The 22,253-nt window shown below is 50.6% G+C and overlaps 1 protein-coding gene across 2 annotated transcripts in view; it reads left to right on the forward strand.

Annotated features, from left to right (window-relative positions):
• TRAF1 (TNF receptor associated factor 1) overlaps positions 1 to 22,253 on the forward strand; it is a 474,790-nt gene that overhangs the window by 183,585 nt on the left and 268,952 nt on the right. For both annotated transcript variants that reach the window (XM_069609529.1, XM_069609528.1), the window contains exon 3: positions 13,951 to 14,035. In XM_069609529.1, the coding sequence (XP_069465630.1) occupies positions 13,951 to 14,035 (85 nt within the window). The remainder of the gene's footprint in view (positions 1 to 13,950; positions 14,036 to 22,253) is intronic.

Here is a 22,253-nt window from a genome sequence, read left to right on the forward strand (position 1 = left end):
GCTGCCCCTGGTGGCTGGGGGGTGGGGGTGGTGGGAGACATGAGTGGGGGCCTGGTGGAGGCTGCCCCTGCACTGCTGGGGGTGGGGGTGGTGGGAGACATGAGTGGGGGCCTGGGGGAGGCTGCCCCTGGATGCTGGGGGTGGGGGTGGTGGGAGACATGCGTGGGTGCCTGGTGGAGGGTGCCCCTGGTGGCTGGGGAGTGGGGGTTATAGGGGACATGAGTGGGTGCCTGGTGGAGGCTGCGCCTGGTGGCTGGGGGGTGGGGGTGATAGGGGACATGAGTGGGGGCCTGGTGGAGGGTGTCCCATGACTGCTGGGAGGTGGGGGTGCAAGGGGACATGAGTGGGGGCCTGGTGGAGGCTGCCCATGGTGGCTGGGGGGTGGGGGTGATAGGGGACATGAGTGGGGGCCTGGTGGAGGCTGCCCCTGCACTGCTGGGGGTGGGGGTGGTGGTAGACATGGGTGGGGGCCTGGTGGAGGGTGCCCCACAGTGCTGGGGCGTGGGGTGGGTGGGAGACATGAGTGGGGCCTGGTGGAGGGTGCCCCTCAGTGCTGAGGGGGTGGGGTGTGGGAGACATGAGTGGGGGCTTGGTGGAGGCTGCCCCTGCACTGCTGGGGGGTGGGGGTGATAGGGGACATGAGTGGGGGCCTGGTGGAGGCTGCCCCTGGTGGCTGGGGGGTGGGGTGATAGGGGACATGAGTGGGGACATGGACACTCTGCGCCAGCCGCTTGCGCCACTTTTCTGCGAAATTCTATGAATTACCCTGTAACAGGACGATTCATGGAATAATTAGTGCGATTCGCAGTGCAAGTGCGAAAATCGCACGAAAAGCAGCGCACATCAATTCATGGAAGGCCGTGCGCGAGAAAACCATCGGATGTGCGCTAAAAAAGTGCACGGCGCACGTTGGCGCACAGGCCATCCAACGGCGTGCGCCAGGTCACAGCGGAAATCGCACAGGCCACAGCGAAAATCGCACATAGCGCAGCGCACACAACAAAAGTAGGCGAACACGGGGCGTAACACTCGGAATGGGGAACAACTTGCCAAAATGTGGGCGTCACGGGGGAAGTACAGGGTGCAAGTGCGCGGAACGCCCACACGCTCGCCTACAACCCGTATTCATGGAATCGAATAGGGCAAAAAAGCGCATGGTCAAACCAGCGCACAGGCACAAACACGACCGCCACAAGAAAGCAGGCGGTAGCGTCTCTGCGCCTGTAATAAATGTGCGCCAAAAGGTGCGCCAACAAATAGCACCTATATACAGCCATGATGAATGTCCTATACTGTGGCCCTACAGGACAAATGACGTGCAAAGGGGTACCCACAAACACGGACACCTGCTGACTTAAAAATAACGTGTGTGTGTATTCCGGGGTGCGCGGGAAGTCTCACACGCGATTTGGCAGGGTACGTGGATTTCAGGGGTGCGCAGGAAGTTCCACACGCGATTTGGCCGGGTACGTGCGCGGGAATTTCCACACTCGATTTGTCTGGGTACGTGGATCTCAGGGGTGCGCGGGAAGTCACACACGCGATTTGGCAGGGTACGTGGATTTCAGGGGTGCGCGGGAAGTTCCACAAGCGATTTGGCCGGGTACGTGCGCGGGAATTTCCACACGCGATTTGTCTGGGTACGTGGATCTCAGGGGTGCGCGGGAAGTCCACACGCAATTTGGTAGGGTACGTGGATTTCAGGGGTGCGCGGGAAGTTCCACACGCGATTTGGCCGGGTACGTGCGCGGGAATTTCCACATGCGATTTGTCTGGGTACGTGGATCTCAGGGGTGCACGGGAAGTCTCACACGCGATTTGGCAGGGTACGTGGATTTCAGGGGTGCGCGGGTAGTTCCACACACGATTTGGCCGGGTACGTGCGTGGGAATTTCCACACACGATTTGTCTGGGTACGTGGATCTCAGGGGTGCGCGGGAAGTCTCACACGCGATTTGGCAGGGTACGTGGATTTCAGGGGTGCACGGGAAGTTCCACACGCGATTTGGCCAGGTACGTGCGCGGGAATTTCCACACGCGATTTGTCTGGGTACGTGGATCTCAGGGGTGCGCGGGAAGTCTCACACGCGATTTGGCAGGGTACGTGGATTTCAGGGGTGCGCGGGAAGTTCCACGCGATTTGGCCGGGTACGTGCGCGGGATTTCCACACGCGATTTGTCTGGGTACGTGGATCTCAGGGGTGCGCGGGAAGTCTCACACACGATTTGGCAGGGTACGTGGATTTCAGGGGTGCGCGGGAAGTGCCACACGCGATTTGGCCGGGTACGTGCGCGGGAATTTCCACACGCGACTTGGCTGGGTACGTGGATCTCAGGGGTGCGCGGGAAGTCCCACACGCGATTTGGCAGGGTACATGCGCATGAATTTCCACACGCCATTGGGCTGGGTACGTGTATGACAGGGGTACGCGGGAAATTCTACACGCGATTTGGCTGTGTGCTCCCAGGTATTCCCTGTACACCCTCCACGGCCCCTGCAGGCAGCCGACACCACAGGGGACTACCCTGCACACCTGCTCATGTCACCCAGCACCCCCACCCCCCAGCATCCAGGGGCACCCTCCACCAGGCCCCCACTCATGGCCCCCTACACCCCCACCGCCCAGCATCCAGGGGCACCCTCCACCAGGCCCCCACTCATGTCCAACTCATGTCTCCCCCCACCCCCCAGCAGTGCAGGGGCACCCTCCACCAGGCCCCCACTCATGTCCCCCTGCACCCCCACCCCCAGCAGTGCACGGGCACCCTCCACCAGGCCCCCACTCATGTCTCCCACTACCCTCATCCCCCCAGCAGTGTGGGGCACCCTCCACCAGGCCCCCACTCATGTCTCCCACCACCCCCACCCCCCCAGCAGTGTGGGGCACCCTCCACCAGGCCCCCACTCATGTCTCCCACCACCCCCACCCCCCAGCATCCAGGGGCAGCCTCCACTGGGCCCCCACTCATGTCTCCCACCCCCCCACCCCCCAGCAGTGCAGGGGCAGCCTCCACCAGGCCCCCACTCATGTCCAACTCATGTCTCCCACCACTCCCACCCCCCAGCAGTGCAGGGGCACCCTCCACCAGGCCCCCACTCATGTCCCCCTGCACCACCACCCCCAGCAGTTCAGGGGCACCCTCCACCAGGCCCCCACTCATGTCTCCCACCACCCCCACCCCCCCAGCAGTGTGGGGCACCCTCCACCAGGCCCCCACTCATGTCTCCCACCACCCCCACCCCTCAGCATCCAGGGGCACCCTCCACCAGGCCCCCACTCATGTCTCCCACCACCCCCACCCCCCAGCAGTGCAGGGGCAGCCTCCACCAGGCCCCCACTCATGTCTCCCACCACCCCCACCCCCCAGCATCCAGGGCACCCTCCACCAGGCCCCCACTCATGTCTCCCACCACCCCCACCCCCCAGCAGTGCAGGGGCAGCCTCCACCAGGCCCCCACTCATGTCTACCACCACCCCCACCCCCCAGCAGTGCAGTGGCACCCTCCACCAGGCCCCCACCCATGTCTCCCACCACCCCCACTGTTAGGGAGAATTCTCTGTTTAGGCTGAATTTCCTAACCTAGTGAGTCCCCCGGCAGCTTTGCTGGATTTCGGGAGTTTGTTTTTTTCCATCCTGCCAAGAGTGAGACTCTTTTCTCCCACTCTTGGACATGTATGTGTGTAATTCCTTTGAAATGTCAATGTGTTCGATGGGCTATGGGGTCTTTTACTCCATAGGGTCTCATGTTTTTCTATGTGTGTTACACCGCACCCTACGTGTCGTAACACGGGGGCGTCCTAGCGGGTCCCCCACCATAGACTCTATACCCGGGGACTGACTACTGTCTCACCGGGCATGTAAAGTCACCATTGGCTTTACTAGACCTAAATTTACTAACAGAACTAGTACCAACCATCTTATTGTGGACGTACTAGTAGGGGTAATTCGATTACTCCTGGATCTGTTACTCGAGGGGGCACTGTCCCGTCCCCCCTCGTCGAGTTTTGGCTGGTGGCAGTGGAAACTACTTGTTATGTTCGATCCCGAACATAACCCTATGGGATTCGTCCCATTGTTGGAGATTGATACTTTTTCTCATTAATCTCTGACGTACCACCGATCTACTTATCTTAAATAAGTTTATCGAGTGGTATTTTCTGCCAGAACTCGGTTTTAAAATGGCGTCTGTGTTCGTCTCTGTGACTCCTAAACCAAAGGTTGAGCCCTTTGTTCCACTTTTGGCGGGCCACTGTACAGAGACCCTCAAAAGTGGTGCCATTCTGTCTGGGTTACCTCAGGGGTGTGGGAGGGGGTTTAGGCACCCTGGACCGAGTTGCCTTGCCAACTCAGGTCGCACTCTGGAGTGATTGGCCCAGGTGGTGAGCCTTCCCGCTCACCACTTAGCATGTGTTGATTGACAGCTAGGCTGAATGAATGGGGATCTTCTGCATAAAAGCAGGGCTTTTGGGACTGGATCTTCAGAAGTCGCCACAGGACCTAAGAATCCGACGAGGGTAACGCTGAGCCGACCTGCACGACGACACCTCCGGTGGAGCCCTGCGGAACCGACTCACCACTTCCCGACGACAGAGGAGATCTCCCTGCCGGAGAGTCTCTTCCCCTGACTGGTGGGAACAACCAGTCCCCTTTGCTTTTTATTCGCCTCAGGACGCAGTGGTCGAATTGCCGGTGCAGAGCACCTCGGCAACCGGATAGCCACTACCCCTGTACCGCGACCAAAAGGTGGTGCCTTGTGACGGAGCACTCCGCGGCTGGTCTCTTCCCTGGTGGTGCACCGGACTTTACTTTCCTTCGACGACAAGATCATCTCTACTCTTGGCCAAGACCCGACGTGCATCCACCACCAGGAACAACTGCCCCAGCCGGAGCTGCCCTCCACAACAAGGTACCGTGTCCGCCTGGCTTCCCTTTCGCTCGGTTCGAGTGAGGTGTCTTAATCCTCTCCGTTCCGCTGGGTCACCTCCAAGCTTTGCTCATTCTTTGTTCTGAACTGGTTCAATCTGCCGATAACAATTTGCTATAAAGACTTGAATGCATCTCCACTAGAGACTTTTTGGGACATCGCGCCTTGCCTCTATCCGAGTGGGCCTGGCCTCTGAACTTTATGATCTATTGTGATTCTTGCCTTCCTGCAAGAAAGATTGAACTGTGTTGATTTCATAACCTGCCTATCTTTTTCTCTCCCGTCCTAACTAATATTCGAGTGTCATCTAGGTTGAGGTATACACCTCTGTCTGAAAATAAGTGGTACCGGTAGAACCTAGAGTTGTCGATATTTTGCTAGGGGGATTGATCGTTTTCTACTTCGTAGAGTAATTGTGTTTGATTTGTTTGCCGTGATTTGCTTTAGTGTTTTTCATAGACATTTTGTTATAAATAAATAACTTACTATCTTTACACTAAGCCTTGTTGCGTGTTTGCTTGTCTTGCTGTGAAGAATTGCCCTATGTTGTATACTCCACATACTGACCAACTTTTCTTGCGAGAAGTCTGATTGCTCAGCCACAGCTACCAAGTGAATCTGTGTGGTACAGACTGCTACCAAGTGGGTTCACCGCCAACGCCTGTAGTCCTAAATCCTTTGCAGTGGTCCCAGAGGGAACTGCACGGGTTTCCGCCTAACAGTAGACAATGGTGGGAGCCTGGTGGAGGCTGCCCCACACTGCTGGGGGGGGGTGGGAGTGGTGGGAGACATGAGTGGGGGCCTGGTGGAGGCTGCCCCTGCACTGCTGGGGGGTGGGGGTGGTGGGAGACATGAGTGGGGGCCTGGTGGAGGCTGCCCCTGGATGCTGGGGGGTGGGGGTGGTGGGAGACATGAGTGGGGGCCTGGTGGAGGCTGCCCCTGCACTGCTGGGGGGTGGGGGTTGATAGGGGACATGCGTGGGTGCCTGGTGGAGGCTGCCCCTGGTGGCTGGGGGGTGGGGGTGATAGGGGACATGAGTGGGTGCCTGGTGGAGGCTGCCCCTGGTGGCTGTGGGGTGGGGGTGATAGGGGACATGAGTGGGGGCCTGGTGGAGGGTGCCCCATGACTGCTGGGGGTGCAAGGGGACATGAGTGGGGGCCTGGTGGAGGCTGCCCATGGTGGCTGGGGGGTGGGGGTGATAGGGAACATGAGTGGGGGCCTGGTGGAGGCTGCCCCTGCACTGCTGGGGGGTGGGGGTGGTGGGAGACATGAGTGGGGGCCTGGTGGAGGCTGACCCTGGTGGCTGGGGGGTGGGGGTGGCGGGAGACATGGGTGGGAGCCTGGTGGAGGCTGCCCCACACTGCTGGGGGGGTGGGGGTAGTGGGAGACATGAGTGGGGCCTGGTGGAGGGTGCCCCTGGATGCTGGGGGGTGGTGGTGGTGGGAGACATGAGTGGGGGCCTGGTGGAGGCTGCCCCTGCACTGCTGGGGGGTGGGGGTGGTGGGAGACATGAGTGGGGGCCTGGTGGAGGCTGCCCCTGGTGGCTGGGGGTGGGGTGGTGGGAGACATGAGTGGGGGCCTGGTGGAGGGTGCCCCTGCACTGCTGGGGGGTGGGGGTGCAGGGGGACATGAGTGGGGGCCTGGTGGAGGGTGCCCCTGCACTGCGAGGGGTGGGGGTGCAGGGGGACATGAGTGGGTGCCTGGTGGAGGCTGCCCCTGGTGGCTGGGGGGTGGGGGTGGTGGGAGACATGAGTGGGGGCCTGGTGGAGGCTGCCCCTGCACTGCTGCGGGGTGGGGGTGGTGGAAGACATGAGTGGGGGCCTGGTGGAGGCTGCCCCTGGATGCTGGGGGGTGGGGGTGGTGGGAGACATGAGTGGGTGCCTGGTGGAGGCTGCCCCTGGTGGCTGGGGAGTGGGGGTGATAGGGGACATGAGTGGGTGCCTGGTGGAGGCTGCCCCTGGTGGCTGGGGGGTGGGGGTGATAGGGGACATGAGTGGGGGCCTGGTGGAGGGTGCCCCATGACTGCTGGGGGGTGGGGGTGCAAGGGGACATGAGTGGGGGCCTGGTGGAGGCTGCCCATGGTGGCTGGGGGTGGGGGTGATAGGGGACATGAGTGGGGGCCTGGTGGAGGCTGCCCCTGCACTGCTGGGGGGTGGGGGTGGTGGTAGACATGGGTGGGGGCCTGGTGGAGGGTGCCCCACAGTGCTGGGGGGTGGGGTGGGTGGATGACATGAGTGGGGGCCTGGTGGAGGGTGCCCCTCAGTGCTGGGGGAGAGGGGGGTGGGAGACATGAGTGGGGGCCTGGTGGAGGCTGCCCCTGCACTGCTGGGGGGTGGGGGTGATAGGGGACATGAGTGGGGGCCTGGTGGAGGCTGCCCCTGGTGGCTGAGGGGTGGGGGTGATTGGGGGCCTGGTGGAGGGGGCCCCATGACTGCTGGGGGGGTGGGGGTGCAAGGGGACATGAGTGGGGGCCTGGTGGAGGCTGCCCCATGACTGCTGGGGGGTGGGGGTGCAAGGGGACATGAGTGGGGGCCTGGTGGAGGGTGGCCCACAGTGCTGGGGGGTGGGGGTGCTGGGGGACATGAGCAGGTGTGCAGGGTAGTCCCCTGTTTTGTGGGCTGCCTGCAGGGTCCGTGGAGGGTGTACAGGGAACACCTGTGAGGACCCACCCAGCCTAATCGCGTGTGTAACTTCCCGCGCACCCCTGTAATACACATACCCAGCCAAATCGCGTGTGATAATTCCCGCGCACCCCTGTAATACACGTACCTGGCCAAATCGCATGTGATAATTCCCGCGTACCCCTGTAATACACGTACCCAGCCAAATCGCGTGTGATAATTCCCGCGTACCCCTGTAGTACACGTACCCTGGCTAATCGCGTGTAAAATTTCACACGTACCCCTGTAATACACGTACCCTGGCCAATTGCGTGTAAAACTTCCCGCGTACCCCTGTAATACACGTACCCTGGCTAATCGCGTGTAAAACTTCCCGCGTACCCCTGATATAAACGTTACCCGCTTTGCGTTCCTTGTTTGGCAGCCCTGTAAACTGGTCCAGGGTTAGCGCAGCCCTTTGCGATGATTTAGCGATTTTGATGGCTTTTCCTTGCGCAAGGGCATTCTTGGGGGCGTTACTGGCGCTGCTGCAGGGTCGCTGCGATACTCTGCGCCACGGCTGGTTTGGGAGCCTAAAATCCATGAATACGCTGTGCGCGGAAATCGGTTTTAGCGCACGCGCCTGGCACAGACAATTGCACGCGGACACTCTGCGCCAGCCGCTTGCGACACTTTTCTGCGAAATTCTATGAATTACCCTGTAAATTTACTAGGAGATTGCTTTCTGCATGGAAACCTTTCTGAAAGACAATTGGTTCTTAGTATTTAAACCGAAGGACAAAGGTGAGCATAAGCGATTTTTACTGATGCTGTAGTCTTATAACAGAACTTAACTGGTTTGTAATACGACCAGTGTTAGCACAGCGGATTGTAATACAATCAAACCAAACAAAAATTGTAACCAAGATTCAATGCATTTTGTTCTGTAAATGTCGTTTGGTAGCTGTAAACAAAATCATTGTGGTTAGGCAAAATAACATCTCAAATGCTTTAAAGAGTACAAGGCCTAACTCTTTTGGTTTAATTAGTAAAGCAAAGTTCTGTTGTTTGTGGTGAAATCTTGCACATTAGTGGGGTGATGGCCAATCCTTGGTCAGTGCTTTTGACTTCTCTCTCCTCTTGGTATGGAATGCAGTCACGTTCTTCCTGAGGTCAGCCATTGTGGCTCTGCTGCAACACCAGAGTATATGAGTGCAGCTCCTTCTTATTTATTTGCAGTAGCAGCTATTTTGTGCTTGGGGTCGACAGGTAACTATGCAAATCCACCCCTGCAACATCTGAGAGAAAGAGAACATATTAGCTATGCAAAGTTTGACAATAGTGAAAATGCTATCTAAAGGGAGTGGGCAGGAGGGTGTACAAAGGTCTGGCCTGCAAAACAGAGTGAACTTGCTGCCCCTTAAAGGAATTTCATGCAACCCATGCCCCTTCCTCTTATGTGCATGGCACCCCTGGAAAGATAGGTGCCAGCTTGAACTGAGATAACAAAATAAATCTGCGGAGGTCACCACTAAGAGGCCCATCCCCAAATGTCCCCCTTGCAGTTGAACTGAGATGTTTACATTCCTTATCTTACCCAGATTTCTATATGGTCTGAAAGAATTTCTCAGGAAACACAAGCCTCTTAGTGGCTGAAACCTACCAATATGGTTTATAGTGGGTCAGCAGGGGCTAGAGAGAAACTTGCCCTAGTAAACAGAAGTGAATACAAAACCACACTATTTCAGACTCCAGCCCATTAACACCACCAGCCATACATGTATAATGCTTTTTTCTGTGGATCTTCATAGGGGAATCCATGTCACTGCGCAATGTTTCTTGACAAGAAAGTCTTGCCAAAGAGTTAACATATACACGCGCCAAAGCCACCACTTACATGCCCCATTTCCTGAAGCTTATGAGCACAAGGTTTGAATGTCCACCACTCCCCCACAACCTAATGACTCCCCAATTTTCTTATGTTTTGTTTATCATTTTGTGCCATGCTTCCCACATCACTTCATTGGATCTTGAGGCAAGGTCTGTGCTTCAGATATACCTTAAATAAAATCAAATAAAACGACTCCATAAGAAGTATGTAAACATTTCTATATAAGCAGGATACTGAGCTTAAAGCGGGGTTTCGAACCAATAGCATACAAGGAATATATATTATGAATGTGATATAGTCTTGTGAAACGTTTTGGGAGGATAATGTATAATTGGTTGTTGCAGGGGGTTCTTATGGGATATCCAGTATGGTCTTACCAAGCTCCTAAGCACTGTAGAGCAATGCTTAAACTTGCATTTTATCACATGCAAGAGGACAAAGGAATTATTTTTCTTGACGTTATAGATGTACAGTATGTATGTATGTATTTATTTAAATTTCTTAAGCGCAAGGAGTAAACCTGCCCCGGAGGCATCTGGGTGTTGGAGGGGGAAGGAAGGAGAGACCGGAAGGGGCAGCAAAAAAAGGAACGTTTTTAGAGCTTTACGAAAGCGCAAGTGATCAGGTGTCTCACGTAGAAAAAGAGAAAGAGAGTTCGACAAGGTGGGGGCAAGGATGGATAAAGAACGTCCTCCAAGTCTGGCTCTGCAAAAAACGTGGAACCACCAAAAGAATTTTACTTGTGGAGCTAGGTCTTTGTGCTGGTACAGGTAAAGGTGTGAGTTTGGAGCAGAGAAAAGTCAGGCCTATCCATTGGACTGAACGGTGCACAGTACACAAGATCTTAAACTTAATCTGGCTTCAAACTGGAAGCCAGTGAAGCTTGGATAGCAGTGGTTTGGAATGGGAGAGTTTAGGGGCCCCCAAAGCCAAACCCGCTGCTGCATTTTGAAGGGTCTGGAGTCTCTAGATCAGAAAATTCGGCTGGCCCAGATAGATGCCATTACAATAATCCAGAGAGCCCATGATGGAAGCAGTAACCACCAAGGAACGATGGGCAGGAGGCAGAAAGGGCAACACCTTGCTCAGCATTTTCAGCTTCAGGAACCCCACCCTACAAACTGAAGAAATTTGAGCCACTCGTGATCCCAGGAAAGAAGTTATATCCCTAGGCTTTTCACACAGCTACTAGGAATGGTAAGCGTTCAACTGTAAATTGAAGGATACATTGAAGTAAACTTTAGCAGGAATCTTTTTGTAAAACTGATTGCATTCAAACAACTCCAGAATAATAAGGTTTGGTATATACATATATATATTTCTCTAAGGATGCCTTTGCATTGAGTAATGGGCCTCGTATGCACAGACATCCTTACCATGAGACCCAGACTCCCCTCATATGAAAGACAGAGGAACCTCTCGATCTCAGAGGAGTGATAGATGCCATTCTATTCTAACATCTAAATAACAAAGCTGTGATCAATGCTTTAATGTTAGGGTGAATATTGTGAAAAATGAAATGCACACCAATCCCAGTGTACATTATATATTTAGTGATTCAAGCATACGACCCTTCTAGCACAGATAAATAAGAGGATATATGGTAATTGTTACCAAACTTCACTTTCATTTCATGCAACAAAGCCAGGAATGCTCATTGGGGTTATGGTATGGCATGGGATGTGTTTTGTTGAGTACTGCGTTTGGCCCAAGAGGCATCTTTATGCCACAGCTGCCAGAACGTGTCAGGTGGGTAAAGCAGAAAAAAACGTCAAAATATTTGAAGAACAAACAGTTTTGAAGGTACGATGGCATAGACTCTAGTCAGTTGTAAATCTCAAATTTGGCAGTGAAATTCTATAGACATGATGCTGAAACTGAGAAGGACCTACCTCATCTTTCCAGCGATAGAAAGCAACAATAACCTGTCTCAGCATAGCTAATGTAAGATCTCTACCTGGCGTATAATAACTAAATCTTTCTTGAAAAAAGATAGGCTGCAAACCAAGGCTAGGCTTGATGGCAACACATAATGCTTCCCATTGCATCCTTTGATGTTGCAGATAGGCTATTGCCAAAAGATTGAGGCCACACTTCAAGAAGCGGGGACTCCCTGATATGTAACTCAATGGCCCTCATTACGACCCTGGCGTTAGGGGTTTCAACGGCGCCGTAAACAGCTACGGCGCGTTAAACCCCTAACGCCAGATTCACACCTTAACGCCTGCTTTTTGCAGGCGTTAAGGTCCAAGGCGCTAAGCGACCTTGGTGCTAATTACGGCACCGTAATTTACGGTGCCGTAATTAGCGCCTTCCCCATCTCCATTGAGCACTATGGGGCAAAAATGGGAATGGGGAAGGGCAAATGGTGAATGGGGATTTACCGCCCCGCCAACATTGGAATGGGGCGGTAAATCCGCCATCCACCATGCCGGACTGCGGCATGGACCATGGTGCTTATAGCACCATGGTCTTCCGCCGGAGTCGTAATGAGGGCCAATGTAACTTGGTCTTGAAGCCTGACTGAAGAGCACCCACATCTTTGATGGATAACATTTAAGAGGGTTCTTGTTCATCTAGTGCACGACAAGCTTCATGCACTCTCTGAAGCGTTCAAGAGTTGTTCCCAGGTCGTCCCCAAGATACAGGATAACCTAGGTTATAGTCTGCATTCGTGTAGTAAGTGAGGCCCAGGGAACTTATCAAATTTGCCTAAGGCTTCATATAAAGATTAACTGACAGTGGGCTTCTGCCTGCACCTGGAGTGATTCTACAGTGTATCCCCATTGCAGTAGGTGTGATGAGCATGGCAAGGAATTGCCCGTGCCCCTTTCTTGTAGGGATCTTTTTTCGAAAGAGTGAATAAGAAATAATTCATACAGTTATTCTAGGTGTTAATGTGCTTTGCTGGGGTGACATAAGTATAGGATGTTTATACATTATATACTGGAACTGATCACTGGAAGTGAACATTGTACAGTGTTAAAAAGAGCCAGTTTACAAAAATAGTACATGCAAATAATTATTTTTTTTTGCTGAAAATGCACACCATGTTGTCCTTCTTTTTTGGAAACTGACTTGCTCAGATTAAAAGGAATTGTCTCTTTCTTATGTGAGCAGTAAGGTCATGTTTAATTTAGAGACACACAAAGGGTGAGAAAGCCAGAGATAGGGGGAGGAGAGAGAGAGAGAGAGAGAAAGAGAAGAAGAGCTAGAGAGAGCCGCACACAGAGGAAGTGGGAGAGCTATGGATAGATAAAAGCCCACAAAGCATCCACTTCCACCTGTTCCCATGTTTTCGTACGCAGTTCTGTCTATATGATTGTCAAGAGTTGTGGTCCTCTTGATTCCTGGAGCTTAGACGATAGTGATGAACAGAATCAATGACCTTTGTCGAGTCAATGTATGTGCAATACCACAATTAATTCCTATGTACTATACACTATATAGCGGTACCACCCGGCGTTGCCCAGGTCTGTAGCTGACATGCATGCGGGGGTCTGCTATAGCCTTGTGTTTGTTTTCTTGTATTCTAACTTCCTCTTTTTGAAAAATCACTAAATCGTCAATCTCCTTAAATAGCCTTTACTGATAGCACAGGGCTATACCTTGCTCCACCCCTGTGCAGGGTGCATGGGTGGCGTTGGTCAAATTTCACCATCGTCAGTACACCCCAGACTGGTATGCCGACCGTTTGTCATAACTTCCTATTTTTGAATAAGTCACAAAATTTGCAATCTCCTGAAATTGCCTATACCGATTAGACGGGGCCGGACCCTGCCATGGGCAGGGCAAATGGGTGGGGTTGGCCATATTTCACTATTACCAGAACACCCCAGAATGGTATTCCGACCTTGGCCCACGATTTCAGCCCACCAACTGTTATGGGGCTGGAGCCAACCACAAACATACAAACAACATTTCACAAATGTAATAGCACAGGGCCGACCCTGCCCTGTGCATGCCGAATGGGTGGGGTGGATCAAATTTTATTATCAACCAGTACACCCCAGACTGGTATGCCGACCTTGGGTCACAATTTCAGTCCATCAACTGTTATGGGGCTGGAGCCAAGCCCGAACATACAAACACACTTTCACAAATATCTATATAGATAGATTACAGTGGGTAGCCGATTAAGCGCCAAACAGTTGTCCATTGTGAATTGCTTTACTTAGAAACCTGTCACTCCAAGGGAACAATTCCATTCTGATAATGCCACTCTTGTAGAATTTCCAATAGATGAACCACAAAAATATTTCCTATATCCTTCATAAAGATTCACTATGTGTTTGGTCCGATGTTTTGCAGAGATGTTGCCTTTCAGAGACGTGGATTTGTAGACCGTGCCTTCCTCTGATGTCACATCCTGTTTCAGGGATTGAAGCAGTTCACAAAATGCAAAGGAAGCAAGAAAAATACAATGTTACAAATGAGGTCGTTTCTGTAAATGCAAAAATAACCAACCAGAATATATTGCTGTATGAGGCCTTCTGTATTAATATGACTTCCAACTCTGCATTTGTTAACAGAAACACTAAAAGCACCATTTGTCAGAAGTGTAAAGAGGAGGATCCCCGAGACGTGGATGAAGGAAGCCTGTTGACCGAAGAAAGGGTAGGCGGCTTTGCTTTATTCCACTGCATGCTGCTTGACAATTCTCACTGGAATGCACAGTTCTTAGGCAACTATGGGATTTTAAATTGACGTCCCATTTGTAAAGTGGGGCCAGATCTGTGGCACCTTTCTTCATGAGCGGAGATTTTCAATATTATTCCCAGATTTTGTAAATCACTCGCACATTTGGGAAATGTCCAGCTGTTTTTCTTTTTGGTCCTATGTAATTTCTCACTCTGCCTCAATTTACAGGCAGAGCGAAAGGCAGCCCACTCGTAATTCTTTTTATTTATTTATATATTATTTATTTATTGGGAATGTATAATGTGCTTATGTAGCCAATGATGTTTCAAGGCGCATCAAGATAAAGCGCCTAGCGAGGGGTGGGGGGGGGGTTGTGAACAGGGACAAAACAAAACGGTCATACAAGGCATTGGGCCTCATTACGACCCTGGCGCTAAGGGGTCTGCGCCAGCGTTAGCTGCGCGGACCCCTTACCGCCAACTACGAGTTCCTGGAGCGCCATGGTCATTTTTCCGCCCGCTTTTTGCGGGCGGAAAAATCCATGGCGCTCTGGGACCTTGGTGTTAATTACGCCACCGTATTTTACGGTGGCGTAATTAACTCCTTCCCCACTCCCATTGAGCCCTATGGGGCCGAAATGGGAATGGGGAAGGGTAAATGGGTCAATGGGGACTTACCGCCCCGCCGACCTCGGAATGGGGCGGTAAGTCCGCCATCCGCCATGGCATAAAGGGACTTTGCGCCATGGCCGGAAAGTCCGTCGATGGCGGAAAAAATCCGCCAGGGTCGTAATGAGGGCCATTGAGTCATTCGGGCCGTGCAAGTGCAGTAACGAGAAGTGCTGCGCTTGCACGATCCGACGGGAGCCAGGAGGTTGGGGCACCAGCCAAAGGTATAAACATAGGACAGCAGCTCAGCAAGCACTGATCTCCTAACATGCAGGGACTGTGAACATAAATCCATGCAGTGAGTGCCGTCAGATGCAGCCTGGTTATTTACTTTAGAATGAATGCAAAGGGATAGACATAGGACAGCAGCTCAGCAAGCACTGATCTCCTAACATGCAGGCGCTGTGAACATAAATCCATGCAGTGAGTGCCGTCAGATGTAGCCTGGTTATTTACTTTAGAATGAATGCAAAGGTATAGACATAGGACAGCAGCTCAGCAAGCACTGATCTCCTAACATGCAGGGACTGTGTACATAAATCCATGCAGTGAGTGCCGTCAGATGCAGCCTGGTTATTTACTTTAGAATGAATGCAAAGGTATAGACATAGGACAGCAGCTCAGCAAGCACTGCTCTCCTAACATGCAGACACTGTGAACATAAATCCATGTAGTGAGTGCCGTCGATGTAGCCTGGTTATTTACTTTAGAATGAATGCAAAGGTATAGACATAGGACAGCAGCTCAGCAAGCACTGATCTCCTAACATGCAGGCACTGTGAACATAAATCCATGCAGTGAGTGCCGTCAGATGCAGCCTGGTTATTTACTTTAGAATGAATGCAAAGGGATAGACATAGGACAGCAGCTCAGCAAGCACTGATCTCCTAACATGCAGGGACTGTGAACATAAATCCATGCAGTGAGTGCCGTCAGATGCAGCCTGGTTATTTACTTTAGAATGAATGCAAAGGGATAGACATTTCTTTCAGGTTTCCTCTCCAGTTTTGACTTTTTTTTCCTCTTGAAATTTGCGCAAATCTTTCTTTATTTTAACCTGTTTGGACTACCTGTACCAATGTGTCATTACGAGCATGAGGGGAAACCCAGGCCCAATGAAATCAATAATATCTGCAGGATATTCTTCGAAAATCTCTAGGAATACACCCGTTTCTAATAAAAATGATGTGTGTGTAAACAATTTGGAGCTAAGCACCCCAGAGTCATGCAAAACCCCATACGAACGAAGGCTTTTTTTTTAACACCTCTTTCAACATGAAAGTGCTCATGTAAGTTAATTTTTGATGAAGCACACATCTGAATCCATTCAATGACATTTTTACCTCAACATTGATGGCCAAATGGTAGTCAAGAACGTTCAAATCGTTATTCTGCTTATTGATTATGTATTTGCATCTAGTCCCAGCGTCATCCCCAGACTGATCACCGGCGGCCAGGCCCATCTGTCATGCACTTGATTTAAAGTGCACTTTCAGGTGTAATCCCATTACAAACAAATGGGTCAGGAAAGATGCTGGCTGCAATAGGCCAGCCATCGCAACCTCCACAACGAGAAAGTCATCAGACTCGCGTATACTGCACATGACTGTGGGATGCAGGCAATCGGTAGATTGCAGGATCAATAGCATCATGGTTTTCACAGGTGGAGCTGATCATGGTTCCGATTTAATTTACTGGCTGGCAATGGAGGGGCAGTTCATGCGTTAGTATAGGCTTTCAGTTCCACATACAGTCTACTTGTAAACACATTTATTGGGATTAGGATTGGACCCACAGTGCTAAATGTGGTTAGAAGTATTCGCGCCGGTGTTGGGAACTGGATTTCAGGTTAAGGTTAAGAGGGTAACAAGTGGAATAAACCACAAAAGCCCTTGTTAAGTTAAATGGATTCCAGCTCTATGGTAATGATGTGAGGCTTGCAGGGTTGGGGTGGTAGTTGATCAAGAGAACACGAGTAAATATTCACGGGATGAGAGCTGTACTTGTTTCAACCCTGCATTGACGGTCACCTTTACATATAGCAGTGGTGAATTCCTGTGTGAGGTGCACTTGTGTCAGTCTTGCTGTGAGGGTAACCATTCAGTATTCCAATGGTGTAGTTCTGTCTCTTGGGAGCTCATATGGTTTTAGTATTGTAGTGGTGGTACCCTTTGAGGTCTGAGTCAGTATTTTATTGATTTATGCGTCTGAATGTATTTCTTGAAAATGAAAAGTGCTCTCCATGAACCACGTTAGAAGGGGTACATTGATGGGTGGAGCAGTGCCATTGCTGGGTGCTTTACAAAGTCATGATATAAAGGTCAACTCATTGTCCACATTTCCTCTTCTCAGAGTTCTGGGACACAGCTTCCCCATCCCTAGTCTTTAATCCCAGAGTCGCAGCCACCATGGCACTCTTTTTGTTTGCTTAGACTTCCAAAATGGGCACCATGGCCCTAGAGTTTTCTCGCTCCAGAAATTACAGCATTCCCAGAAATCTGCAGCTGGACTCCTGCTGCTTCTACACCCTTGGGACTGCATGTCCCCTGAACCAGAGTTGGTCCACTGATGCTAGATGCCCGACTGCATCTTCTTCAAATCCGTCTGCATCATTCACTGAACCATCCAATGGCAGTGGACTTAAGCTTCTACAGAAGCAGACTTCACAGCTCCTGACAATGGAGCGGTCTGCTATCTCAAATCTATCTATCGATGTATGGCAAGTCCATGCTTTTCTATATGTTGCTTAGGCCATGCTTCTTTCCTAGAACGACCGTCCACCTCTGGTATGTACTCCCCTTCTGGGACTCGGAGGCCACCTCACTTTTATGAAGCCCCTTAAAACATGCACTTTTTCCAAACTGGGTAGTTGAAGACCGCATTAATCTACATAATGCCTGAACACCGTTTACCCATCGATTGCTGACCAAATCTTTGAAGAACCAAAGTAAGCTCAGCCACGCAATGATAACCCTCACTCTATGCTATCACGACAATCATCAGACAACCCAACTAAATGCTGGCCTGTACACACAATACACACTTTCTACAATATGCACAGGCACATAATTAGAGGCAAGAATGAAGAACCTCTGAATGCCATAATGGCTCAGGGGGACTCCATGATGTTTACCTTTTATGCATACCTGTACACAATCATTGTATATGTTTTATATAGCACTACAAGTTCTCAAAAGAAACTCTATAAAAGATAACTGGGCTAATCATCTGCTAATTTCCTACAGGACATTGGGAACGTAATAATAACTACAATCATGTTATTTATGTAGTATTTGCTAAAACAGTGCTTGATATTTCAAAGTGCAGTATTAAACAAGGGCTTCCATTACCCAATTAAAAGCTACTCAATTATTGCCATTGAAAAGGTATTGGTTGAGTCAGTCCAGCCAAGATTTGAACATGTGACCTACAGGTTCAATACAGATCCTAGAACTGAGTGTGTAATCCACTGAACTTTCCTACAGGTTGTATATTGGAAGCCACTCATAGGACTTCCCTTAGAGGCCTGCTGATCTCTTACAGAAAGTTTTATATGAGTACAACTTAATTTGATATGAATCTTAACAAAATCTTGTAAGAACTATTATGAAAATAGTATATCGGACTTTCATGTAAGAATTCTGACAGGAAGTCTAGACAACTATCCTACTCCAATGCTGGCATAAACCTTCCCCAGTGATCATATAAGGATGGGCTACTCTTCCTCAGAGTTCATTAGAAATCTTACAAGAATCATTAGTGTAATAAATATGGGTTGCCACAGTGACTTGCTCACAGCACATTTTTTGTTATCATGCATGAAATCCTCTAGTGCCGTATAGCAGACAAATCTTCCTCGCACCTTAGAGGCTTCTTGGGAGCAGAATCCATCTGACTGGTTTGATGTAGGGAATTCCTATCAGGCAACAGACATTAATCACACTGACCCTGTCATTCATTAGACGCAGGAACGCAGGACAAGACCGTAAATGACACAGTTGTCTGAGCCTTACACGTGACACCCAACGTGATCCACATAGAACACATTCCAACCATGCAACAATCAATCCATGAGCCCAGGCTTTGGCTTACAACCTCCAAAAAAGCCAACAGAGCGATAAGGCCACACTAGCAGCAAATGTCTGCTACATAACATAACACAACATTAAATAACATGGCAAATTTAATGGAGAAGCAAGACCTGGTTGGCCCAGTTGGAAACAATAAGAAACCTATGGGAGCCGCCTCGTCCTGGGCTCTCCATCTGGTCAATGTAGAGTTCCTCTTTGCACAGAGCTTGAAGGCTTACTAAAGGATACGCCATTAACTCCACAGCTTTGGAAGCCACAGTATACATTCTGAATCCATTTCCTGTTTCCTATTTATCACAATAAAATACAAGTAGCAGTAGAGTTTGGAGCAGCAAGGGATAGCAGCAGTCCTTTGTCCTCGTACCCTTGCTTCTCCCAGAATACAGACCGGTGCGTGGGTGGAGCAACCCATCAGGCCTCTCCTGGTTATGTGCCTGTGGTGTGTGGGGGCTGTGAATGCACAGTCACCAAATTCTGTGGTTCCATGTCCAAGAGAAGAATGCTCCTTCGCACACTTCTAGACTTCAAGTCTGCCCTGTGCACAAACTGGGTCGAAAAAAGTGGTTCCAGCTACAAGAAGGATACTCTCACCAGTGCGGCGGACCTCCACTTACATCAATTGACGAGGTGGTGACAGGACAATGGGTGATCATTTAAAGGTTACATCGTCCTCCTGGACCAAGTGAATGATGACCCAAATTCTGATGATACCAACTGAATGATTGCATGTATTCTGATACGGCCACAAAGTATTGTAGCATAGTCCCCTGCCTGGCACTGTGGACCACCAAGGTGGTGACCCAGAGTACCTGGTGACTCACCAAGACAGTGAATGATGGGCCTGATTGTTGAATTTGTTGTCCCTCTGGTCACCCTCCCTTTGTCCGCATTAATTGACAGTAGATTGTTACAGAAGCTCGAGGTATGAACCCATCCCCTGCCCTTTGACCGAGAGGGACTGAAGTTCTCTCTTGATCTTCCTGAAGTCCTAGAAAGGAAAACAAATGTTTCTCATTAACCACATTCAGTTTCATTCTACTGTTACAAAGCATGCCCTGAAAGAAAGGCAATTATATCAAAGGCTCAAAGAGATCATTACTAAAACCCGAGTTCCGGCACCTGATACAAACTTGCTTGTTCATAGGTTACCAGCAGTTTCTTTACCTTTTCCAAAGTTACTGGTGTAATTGTATACTGGCATGTTGTCCCCCCGCCCCCCGCACATTATGCAAAGTTGCAAACTTATCAAGAGTCAGCATTAATTTTACTTTCAGAGGGTTCCGAGAATTTGTCAAGGGATTTTATAGCTTCAAGTTCAGTCTGAGAAGGCAAGGGGTGTGTGTCCTTCCCTGGTAGCCCTCGAGAGTAGGGGGAAGGATGGAGTAAAATCCAAGATAACACAGGACAGCTAAAGTCTTTAATCAGCCCTGATGAATAACCCTGTACACCTGCAAGAGGCAGCCTATTGATATTTTATTTTCTATTGCGCTCGTACACAAGTGTTTCAGAGCACGACAAGGCAAGGGAGGGGAACAGGGGAGAACAAAACAGCGATCTTACTAGGCCCAGTGACATTGAGAACGCGCAAGTGCATGTGAGAGGGGGAGGGGAAAAGTGCATGGAAGGGGGAGAAGTGGAAAGTGCAAAGCAAAGGAGAAACGGATAAATAATAATAAATAAATAAATAAATAAATAATAACGGCAACAAACAGTGGTAGTGCAGCCAGCAATTGACAAGTGCTGGGTTTAAGGCAGCAGACAGGGTAGGTCTGATTAGTGCAGGAAGAAAAGGGGGGGGGCTGTAAGGGTACAGATACAGACCCTAGTGCAAGGGGTGGCCCGGAGGCAGTGCGGGATGGTGGCAGGGTGAGCAGGTACCTGGGCCCGGTAGAGGGTAGAGGGGGTGTGAAGGCAGGTGCAAAGAGGGAAGGTCTTGAGGTGTTCCGGAACCAGAGATGGTTCTCCTCAAGTTTTAGAGTGGCAGGGAGGCTGTTCCAGAGGGAGGCCCCAGCCGAAGACAGAGATCGAACCCCAGCTTATTTCTTTGAAAAACGACTAACCCTGAGGGAGTTAGAGGTAGAGGAGCGAAGAGCTTGAGAGCGGAGGTATTTGCGGAGAGATAGCTGAAGGTATTTTGGACCCAGGCCCCAGAAAGCCTTGTGGACAATGCAGAGGGTTTTGAATTTGATCCTTGCATCTATTGGGAGCCAATGGAGAGATTTCAGAGCTGGAGAGATACCCAACCAGACCCCAATTGTAAAACACAGGTGCAGACCCTCACAAAAATCACAGCTCTGGGGTAGAAGCACTCATAAATGCCACAGACCCCAATCAGGCAGTGTGGGATTTTGGAGAAGGCGTTTGCAGTTTGGAGATGGATAGCGAAACAGTTTTTAGAGAGCAGAGGCTGGAGATCTAGAGAATTTTGGAGAATCCCAGGAGAAGTGGGTGAGAGAAGGCTGGTGATCAAGGGTTTAGGGGATGAAAGTAGTATTGTGAAGGTGATAACAGAGGGTAAAGGGAGTTGTGAAGTGTAGGTGATGACCCCAAGAGTCGCAAGTGAGACATGGGCAAAGGTGGTAGGATTGGGTGGGGGAGACAATACTGAAGCTGAGGATGTAACATCAATAGGGACGGAGAATGCAGTAACCAAAGGAGGTGAAGGTGGCAGCAAGGAGGACCCAGTAACATCCAGAATCAAGGGGATGATGGTTGGGAAGGATGTCAACAGGAAGGATAAGAACATCAGAGAGTGGAGGTAGGAAACAGAGACACTGGAAATGGGGTTGGTAAAGGGATCCAGGGAGAAGGAGGAAGCCTGAATAGTCAGCAACAGGTAGCATTGAAAGGAGGTGGACTGACAAGAGAAACCAGAGGGACCCCGCCAGTGTCGATAACCCAGAAAGCCAGTGTAGTTGGAGGACCAGGTCACCCCTAAGGAGGATCAGAAGGCGGGAGAAGAAACATGAACAGGTCAGGAAGATTATTGTAGGAGTGAAAGTCAACAGTATAGTCAAAGGGTTACAGGAAGGGACCCTCACCATCTCTCCTCTCCATCTTCCTTAGCCTCTCCACTGATGTCTGATGTCACTGATTCACCAGTAGACAGATTAAACAAGAGTCTTTGCATTTCTAGACCCTGAAAGGCCGCACCATGCTAGCCACCTGAAGAACAGTTTGGGATCCCTAAAGCAGAGGAGGTGTAACAAAATCCCTCCCAGTCTTGGGAAGGACTATTTTAGAACACCAGAGGGCAGAGAGGCCCATTCTACCCATTCTAGTCCATACCCTTGGATCATCCTGACACTGGTTTTGAAAGAACAATGTTTACATAATGCTCCTCACCTGCTTTGGGGCTCTGCTGCCCCCTACTTGAGTAGAGGGCTTGAAGATATGCTAGGTATGAGACCTTCACTCGGAAAAGTAGTAGCTGAC

This window comes from Ambystoma mexicanum, chromosome 8 (assembly GCF_040938575.1).
Source record: "Ambystoma mexicanum isolate Mex_15411 chromosome 8, UKY_AmexF1_1, whole genome shotgun sequence".
In the NCBI taxonomy this organism is placed as follows: Eukaryota; Metazoa; Chordata; class Amphibia; order Caudata; family Ambystomatidae; genus Ambystoma; species Ambystoma mexicanum.